This window comes from Scleropages formosus, chromosome 5 (genome assembly GCF_900964775.1).
Source record: "Scleropages formosus chromosome 5, fSclFor1.1, whole genome shotgun sequence".
In the NCBI taxonomy this organism is placed as follows: Eukaryota; Metazoa; Chordata; class Actinopteri; order Osteoglossiformes; family Osteoglossidae; genus Scleropages; species Scleropages formosus.
The window spans coordinates 8,280,343-8,289,102 of record NC_041810.1 but is presented as its reverse complement, the minus strand read 5'-3'; the positions used below and the strand labels follow the sequence as shown (position 1 = coordinate 8,289,102).

The following is an 8,760-nucleotide window of genomic DNA, read 5'->3' as shown; positions in this document are numbered from 1 at the left end:
TGAGTGATTTCTTTTCAACTTTAATGAACAGACACAAATTCAAATAAGTCCCTTCTCTTTCCTTGTCACTTCTCGCAGCACTCGGTCGGTAGCTACGATGAAGGAGTCGAGAGCAGTCAGTTCTGAGGCGATAAACTAGGCCCAGAGAGTCGGACTCACACACAGCACAGCTGTTTCACATCCCTTTCGCGATTTCTTTTCCTAATCTTTTAACACTCTGCCAAGTTTATGCATGCAATAAATTAAATGCGCACACATTGCCTGAACCGCTTGTCCCAGACGGGGAACCGGAGCCTAACCCGGCAACACAGGGCGTGAGGCCGGACGGGGAGGGGACACACCCAGGATCGGGGGTTACCAGTCTGCCACAGGGCACCCCAAGCGGGACTCGAACCCCAGACCCACCGGAGAGCAGGACCCGGGCCAACCCACTGCGCCCCCCAAATTAAATGCATCATGTACCTCATGTAATAAATGAATCCTTTTAAATCGTGTCTGAAGGTTTAAAATACTACGGGGCAACCGCGTTATGGTTTTAATGCGGAACGCAACTGTTATCCCTGCAAAACGGGACGATTCCGTTTTATTATAATATTTTCCCAGCCGGGACGCTTGAAAACCCACTGAAAATTAATCTCTTGAAGCAGAAAGTTTTCGTTTTCCCCTTTTTAGTAAAAAACACAGCAGCGGCAGCTCGCGAGCGCAGAGCGCAGCGGAACTGGGAGCTCGCGAGCGCAGGAAGTCGTCGCAGCGGACTGAGGACGAGCGGTCGCTGTTTGCTCTGATGTCTGTCGTCGCGCGGCCGTTTCCCGGCAGCTCGCTCTCGTGTGTGACGCGCGCAGGAGCCGCGAGGCCCTCCCACACGCGCTGCCGGGCTCGCGCTCACTCGCGCACACTCGGACTCGGTGTGAGCAGCTGTCCGTCCGTCCGTCCGTCCGCGCGCCGCTACCGCGCTCTCCTGACTGCATCCCGCTTTTTCAGTCTTGGAAACTTTTTTTTTTTGTTTTAACATTTACTTGCGGTATTTTTTCTTTCTTTCTGTTTTTTGACAGAGCCGCATGGCACGCACGTGTGGAGCCGCGCGCGCCGCCCTCGCGCTGCTGCTGCTGCTGGCGCTGCTGGCGGCGCATCACCGGTGCAGCCAGGTCAGTTTTAAGCTTAAGGGGTAAAATGAGCTTTTCCTGTTCTTTTACGATAAATGAAATCAATGTAAATAAAGAGAAGTAGGAAAAGAAGCTGTGCTGTCGTTCAGGAGCCATGGCATGATGATGTGCGGCCACCTCTGGCCACCTCTCTGGCCACCCCTGGACACCTCTGGACACCAGCGGGCACGGGTCGGACCCGCTGACCGGTGGGCTGTGGGTGCAGGTGTTGACCCGGGGGGGGGGGGGCGGGGCTCAACGGTGTGGTGCAAGGCGGTCCTGAGAGAAGACCGCATGTGGTCGGCGCATCGGTCTCTCGCCGACCTTTACCCTTTGCCGTTGACGTCGTCCGCTGGCCTGACTGGACTCTGCGGTGTGGGCCTCTGCGCCGCCGGACAGTGATCTTCTGTCGTTGATTGATCGCTGATAACCGATTGAGAAGTTTCGCTCGGCGTTGCTTTTATTCTTATTTATTGTTATGTTTATTTCGAACCCGGGCCCGCTCGGGTCACGTCACTTTGCTCGCTGGTCCTCACCTTCAAGCCGCTCCGGAATAAAACGACTTCCACGTTACGGGTCACGCATGTAAAACTCTTGGGTACACCTTAGCTGTATTACATGGAAATACTTCTCGTTTTACCCTACTTTTACCATTTGATTCACATTCAAAAATACATTCTGTGCACAAACTCCTTTCGGTGCCAGTTCAACGTTCCTCGTCCTGTTACTGACCGTTGACACTCAGGAACCGCGGAGACTCGCTTTAAACACTGTGGAAGAGAGTTGAATTAAGGCGGAAACACACTCCGTCTCTGTTTCTAGGGTTAGGGTTAGGGTTGGGGTTGGGGTTGGGGTTGGTGCAGCAGAGCGAGCGCTGGGCTCAGTGCCACACGTGAGGGACACATGAGGGAGACGTGACGGACGTGTGAGGGACGCGTGAGGGACTGCACGCGGAGCGTGGGACGGCATCGCCGCCGTACTCTCGTCTGACATTCGGTCCGCATCTAATGATCGTTTCTGTAAATCAGACTCGCAGGATGCGTGTTGGCTTCTGCTTGCTACGTGCGGTCATATTTTGAACACGTGGTCTTTGTGCTCTCTCTGCAGGTGCAGCTGCAAGGTGAGTCCACATGCTCTCGCAGCCCTGCCAACGGTCGTGGTGCCCCAGCCCGCGGGGGGGCTCTGCGTTCGCACCGCAGAAGGAAGCGCTGACCGGCAGCGCTACATGAACGGTTAATAAACACATTTGCGCTCAGTTTGAACGCTGCTCTCTCTATGCTCTTTCCGGAAGAGTCCAGGCCCAACTTCACCCTCAGAGTGGATGTTCCTGCTCGCACCCTGACCGTTTCCGTGGCAACGGAGTTTGACATCCGGGTGCGGTTGTGTTACCAGCAGCACAAGGACACCTGCTCTGAGCTCTCGCCTGCTGTGGTCGACCTGGTAACTCCGCCCATCGCCCGTCACCCCACTGCCGTGTGTTGGTGTGTTCGCATCCCAGATGGCACGGTCCGTCTGCATCGCGCTCACTCTAACTGCTGAGCGTGTGTGTGTGCGTTACAGGTGACGGCACACTCTCCGAACGCCACGCTCAGGTTCCCCTACCTCCTGCCGTGTCTCTGTGTGCAGGTGAGCACCTGAGCTCTGAGCTGGGACCGCAGCATCCTTTAGAGCAATGCTTGATCCTCTCCTCTGTGTGTGTGTGTGTGTGTGTGTGTGTGTGTGTGTCCAGGTGTACTTCCGATTCCGTGACGCGCTCCGCACCGTTGTTTGCCCCTTTGAGCACCAGCTGGACGGTGAGTTGAGCTCTGTGTCCGCTAGGCCTGTGTCCGGTGTGCATGCGACCGTGTGCGACCGTGTGCGACTGTGCCGCTGCAGGTGCGGAAGTGTGGCGCTCCAGCAGCGTTGAGGTCACCGGGGTCACTCTGCTCTGGATTTCCCAGTGTCCTCTGAGGCCCTCGGCCACGCTCTGCTGGAGGCTCCCAGGGACGGTTCCCGACTGCCTCCGCATCGCCAACTCCTCGCTGAGTGTCCTGCATTCGGTGAGTGTTTTTCAGGTGGGCCGGCGCACGCACGCACGCACGCACACACACATGCACACACACACTGTGTTTTACTGTACTTACATTACATGTACATGTATTCATTTAGCAGACACTTTTCTCCAAAGCGATGTACATCTCATAGAAAATACAACGTGTTCATTACACTAGCAGAAAGAGATACTTAGATGCAGACGTGTGATTCTAAAGTACATTTACTTGGGAATTAATAGTGATGTGGCCACCAGGTGGCGTATTGGTTAGGTTCTAATGTGTCCTTGTCTGCGCACCCGATGCCTGGTCTAAGATGCCGTGTCGCTAAAGGTGACCGCAGTTAGAGGTTCGTCCAGTTCCGCAGAGCTACACGCACACACGCGCGCGCGCGCGCACACACACACACACACACACACACACACACACACACACACACACACACACACACACACACGCACACACAGCCCATGTCTCCACGGTGTCGTGCTGATGCTGCCTAGTGACTCCTGCTCTAGGGTGACCATGTGCTCTCCTATGGTCCACAGCACGCAAGTCCCATCCTCACCGTAAGTGTCCCGTCAGCGAGAGCTTCGGTCCACCTGCCATGTCCCAGACAGCCCACCTGAGCCACGTCCTCCAACGGACGCGTGTCCAACACGTGTCTCTGGACCCCTGTAGCTGGCGGGTGCAGGTCTTGCTTTGAATGCTTCTTGTTTTCTCTCCCCCTCTAGAAGTACGATATTTCTTCTGTGGACCAGCACCCCGACATGTGTGTGCAGGTGAGCGATGCGCACGTGACAATGCGCATGAGACACGCGTGTTAGTGAAGAATGTTCGTGTGTCCCGCGGTCCTTCTCACCGACACCCTCTCGACCCTGCAGCTGGCTCTCAATGGCACCGCAAAGCACTTCTGCCGGTTTGCGCCAGGTAAGAATGCAAGCGAAGGGCTTGCGGTCGTGTGCGTGCGGTCGTGTGCGCTGCGTGCAGGCAGCTGGGATTTCCGCGCATGCCGCTGCCAACGGGGGATGCGCTCCTCTGCGGTCGCCGTGGTGCTCGAGTACGGTCCACGCGGTCTCGTTACCGTAAAGCCTTTCTCGAAGGCGCTCTTCCAAATGTCCCTGTTTGGAAAAGGAGGCCAGGTGAGGAACACACAGGTGCTCCGTGGCTCTGCTCCTCAGTACCTGACTCCTCCTTCACCCCCACTGTGCCCCCCAGCCCCCCCCCAGCATCCGCAGTGTCTCTCGGAGCCCTTTTCTTTCACCTGTGTTCTGCCCCTTGTGAAGTTGTGCTCTTTGTTCCACTTTGGTCCGGGTTGATTTTGTGTTTGCGCTGCAACGCACTATTTCTTCCTGGACTCTCTTCATGTCAGTGTCATCAAGTAACCTTGTTACATTGTACTTTTACTTTGTCCAAACAAGGTAAGTCACCTCTGGCTGAACAAAATCTGATGCTGATAGGGATGATGGTCTTCAATACCCTGTCCAGGACTGACTCAGTGGAGCGCTGACGTGGTTCCCGCCATCCGCCACATGCGTGTGCTCTTCACCTCCTCGATCCCAGCATCCTTTTCGGCTCAGCTGTGTGTCCTGCGAGGGCAAGAGTGTGTGTCCCACGGCACAGTTCACTCTGTCAGCCAGGTGAAGGAGCGGGAGCTTGTGTGTGTGTGTGTGTGTGTGTGTGTGTGTGTGCGCTTAGAAAAAAAGACGCTCAGCCCGAAGTCCCCTAACACAGCGTTGTTCCCCGTTCCGCAGGAAGAGGGAGTCGGCCAACCGCAGTTGCTCATCCCTTTTTCCCATGACCCAGCGGGGCTGTGTGTGCAGGTAGTGTGAACAGGTGTCTGTCTGCTCACGTCCAGGTATGCTGCTCTCAGCTCTTTGTCAGAAAGCACTTCTTCGGTGTGCGTGTGTCTGCTGTGCTGTGTCCTACTGTTCTTGGACCACGAACACGATGAACGACAACAATAACGATGATGATGATGCTTGGTTTTGCACGACGCCTTTAACTGTGTTCTCTCAAGGTGCTTCACAGGAAGTGAAAAATCGATTCCCAAAAGGCCCGCATTCCGAATGACGGAAGCCCAGACCACTCTGTTGATGCCCTTGTTCAAGTTCTCATTATGATTATTGTTACCATTGTTATGATTATTATTATTGTTACTGAGCTAGAGGGTACTGAACCCTGCCAGCGGGCACCAACGTCTCCCACAGACGTGCCACTGACTCTTGTCTGCCCCCCCCCTCAGGTGTGGTGCTCGGATCCCCCTCTTCTGGGACGGAGGCTCTTCTGCCCCGACTGTACGTGTTTTCCGGCAGCTTCCGTGCCGTCGACCGGTCGCTGCGGCTCGTTCCCCGTGACCCCACCCCTCACGCATTCTTCCTCCTCAGGCTTGCACCGCAGATGGGGCCTCGTTGCCATGGCAGCCGTACTTGTGCTCTTGTGTGCCGTGTCCGCGGTTTACCTGAGTTACCGTGTGGCCCAGAGGAGGCAGACAGGTAAGGGAGGAAACGGTTGTCATGGATACCTGTACAGGTGTGACGGGGACTCAAGGGTGTGTTCACAGTGTGTAGCAGAGACAGCAACGTCATTTATGATATGCTAATTAGGGCTGAAGAGTGAAAGAGCTTTATGAAGAGTTGCATTTGTGTGTCAACTTTTCATTGTTGACAGAAACAAATAGGAGTCTGTTATTGCGGGGGCTCACGAGTACGAGTGTATCCGAACGGTGCCGCAAACACTGATCTCTCTCTCTCTCTCACACACACACACAGTCTCAGAGCCCACCTGCGCAGGATGAAATGCGCAGTCATTCTTCTGCTCGTTTAAGGGTGAGCGTGTCGCTGTCAGTGACTCTGTCGCCCCGCGTCCTGCTGCTCCACTTTAACACACACTCCCCCTAGTGGCGCCTTGCGCTATGACGGGACATCGTTCTTTGATGCCTTAGCCACCACTTTTCCTGCTGGATGCAGTCGTGCAACTGGCTCATTCGCACGGTACAAGTCCAGGCTGCGCACCTTTACTCGTGGCTGTTGCAGAGGTGCACAGCGGGTCTCAAACCTGCCACCTCACGTTCTCTGTGACCGTGTTTGCTCGCCATGCTACTCGCTGACGAGTGTAAAAGCAATAGAGCTGTAGCAGTAAGACATGTGGAGGTACTGACCCCCCTGTGACCGTCGCTTCCCTCCCTCCCCCCCCCAGGCTGGAAGCTGCAGCACAAACCCGTGTTACTCGTGAGCTCATCTGAGCGGACGCAGCATGTGTCCGCCATGTGTGCCCTGGCCTCTATCCTGCAGACGGAGCTGCGAGCCCGTGTCCGCACGGCCCTCCTGGCGCAGGGCGAGGGCGAGGGCGGCAGCGTGGCTGACCTGGGGCCCTTGCCTTGGCTCTACGGACAGTGTGAGACGGTGCGGGGCGCAGGGGGGCGCGTGCTCCTCATCTGGAGCCCAGAGGGCAAGAGGGCGTACCAGAGCCTGGGGGGTGTCGGGTCCCCGGAACCCGAGGAGCCGGACGGTGGCGCGACAGAGCCCAGCGCTCTTACCGCCCCCATCCTGAGGGCAGCGCTGGCATACCTGCGGGGAGCGCTGCAAGGTGGCGACCCCTGCCACGGCTTTGCCCTCGTGTGTTTCCAGGGCCTGTGCGAGCAGAGGGACGTCCCGCAGGAGCTCCGCCAGCTTCCCGTTTTCCAGCTGCCCCGCGACTTCGGTGCCTTGCTGCAGGCACTGCGCGAGCGGCCCGCGGACGCCAGGTGGCGCTGTTGGCACAGCCTGAACAGCAGCATCGAGGCACGGGTGGCTGCCAAACGGATGGCGCAGAAGCTGCGGCCCTGGCTGCCAACCAAGGAAGCGGGAAAAGTGGGCGGTGGGACCGACGGGAGCGGACGCGCGTCCGCAGGGACAGTGGCTCGAGACGCACCGTGAGCTCCGACACGCAGAAGGTCCCTAGAAGTGCTGGAGGTGTGAAGAGGAGCAGCATGGAGATGAATGACACACATGTACTGTGAGCTGTCACACACACGCAAACACACACACTGTCATACTCCGGCCTCCTCGTGCTATAGTGTGCAGACACTCGAAAGCTCCTTGACGTGAAGGTTGCTGGCGCTGGCTGGCAGGAGGGCGGGGCTCCCTGGACCGCCCCCTCGTACCTGAGCGAAAGGAAATCAGCTGAGACACGTCGACGCTTCAAGGCGGAGCTCGTTGGCTGGAAACGCGAGAAGCGAGTCGCACCCGGGACGGTTCACGTTTTCACCCCCCCCCCCACCCAGATGGCACAACACAGACCAGTCTAACAGGACAAGTGTTCCTGTGGAGCTGCTCATCACACCGTGCAGCTGCCCCCCCCCCACAAGCAGGGGTCACAGTGGTGAGACTTTGACGTTACTGCTGCTTTCCACTTGAAAGACTTGGGTTGGAATCCCACCTTCTGCTGTAGTAACAGTTACCTTGCTGTATGATAAATGAAAAAATAAATGACTCTTGTTGAAAACAGGTGCCACGGGGGGGAGGGGGGAGGGGGGACTGGACAACTGGAGAACTGGAGAACAACAGGAAATCCAACAAACAGAGTAAAGTCAGTAAAAGTGGTAAGAGCAGCAGAGAAAGAAGAAGTCCAGGATCACAAGTATGGGGAAGCAGCACCACGAGCCTTCAGAGTACTAGTAACAGTGTAAAACTGTGTAATTAACTGTCTAATACTTGTGTAGCAGTTAATGAACAATATGATAAGTGTAACAACAGTGTAACATTACTGTATCAGTATTGATATGTGAATATTTCCATGTACCAACATACATTAATTCCAAATGCACTTTCCGCCCTGGACTTTGAACCCGGCTGCACCGCGGTTAATGTTTCACCAGGGTTCCACCGTGTCTCTACCACGGTACAAACGTATCCGAAACACTATGGCACTGTGGTTCTTTGCTGAACTTCTACAAGCCACTTTGTTGGAGTGAATGGAGCTCAGTTTCCCAGGGGTGAGGGTTCGAGGAAAGGAGGAGCACCACTGTGAGCCGCAGGGAGGGGTCACCATGTGTGATGTGCAGCGTAACGGTCAGTGTGCAGAGCGCCCGCCCCCACGCGGTCAGAAAGGTCCACTTCCTCCGGGAACGGCCCGGGTGGCTCGTGGGGTGTAAAGAGCAGGTAAAAACAGCACAGGGAATAAACACAGCAGCAGCAGGTGAGACGACCTGGATCTTCTACAGCGATGCAGTGACCCGGCCCGTCAACATCACAACATTATGGGTTGGGACAGGTGGCCTTCGGTGGGTCAGACGGTCAGACAGTCCACGGGACACAGACTTCTGGAGGTGTCCACATGCTCAGGATCAACCCAGAGGCACACACAGGTGTGTGTGGACAGCTGTTATGGCAGCTGTGTCTCAAGTCCACTTTTAAATGTGGCACTGTGGCGCAGCAAGTGGTGCGAGAGGACGTGGGTTCAATCCCCACTCAGTCTGCATGGAGTCTGCATGTCCTCCTCTTCTCTGGGTGGGTTTCTTCCAGGTGGTATCGTTTCCTCCCGCAGTCCAAAGTCGCGCTGTCCAGGCTCCCCCGTGGTGTGTGTGCGTGTTCCACTGATGTATGGAT

The 8,760-nt window shown here is 56.2% G+C and overlaps 1 protein-coding gene across 5 annotated transcripts; it reads left to right on the top strand.

The window, feature by feature from the left end:
• Positions 1-468: 468 nt before the first annotated feature.
• On the top strand, positions 469-8,656 carry LOC108933844 (interleukin-17 receptor E). Of its 5 annotated transcripts, none has more exons than XM_029252491.1 (14): positions 469-907; positions 1,053-1,145; positions 2,250-2,262; positions 2,434-2,582; positions 2,703-2,768; positions 2,872-2,935; positions 3,018-3,181; positions 3,721-3,741; positions 3,907-3,954; positions 4,057-4,102; positions 4,661-4,812; positions 4,927-4,995; positions 5,418-5,667; positions 6,371-8,656. In XM_029252491.1, exons 1-14 carry the CDS (start codon positions 785-787, stop codon positions 7,087-7,089), a joined length of 1,977 nt encoding a protein of 658 aa, XP_029108324.1. In that variant the 5' UTR covers positions 469-784; the 3' UTR covers positions 7,090-8,656. The 5 variants fall into 5 exon arrangements, with proteins under 5 accessions (XP_029108324.1, XP_029108323.1, XP_029108321.1 ...); XM_029252490.1 differs by having other exon boundaries at positions 4,661-4,995; positions 5,418-5,469; positions 5,560-5,667; XM_029252492.1 differs by having other exon boundaries at positions 855-905; positions 4,661-4,995.
• The last annotated feature ends 104 nt before the right edge of the window (positions 8,657-8,760 follow it).

What these genes read in the sequence shown, in the direction of transcription:
- LOC108933844 (XM_029252488.1), top strand. Translation starts at nt 785, where the DNA reads ATGTCTGTCGTCGCGCGGCCGTTTCCCGGCAGCTCGCTCTCGTGTGTG. An exon ending in TGCCGTGTCTCTGTGTGCAG is followed by an intron (nt 2,769 to 2,871) that starts GTGAGCACCTGA and finishes GTGTGTGTCCAG; the next exon opens with GTGTACTTCCGATTCCGTGA. An exon ending in CGCTGAGTGTCCTGCATTCG is followed by an intron (nt 3,182 to 3,720) that starts GTGAGTGTTTTT and finishes TATGGTCCACAG; the next exon opens with CACGCAAGTCCCATCCTCAC.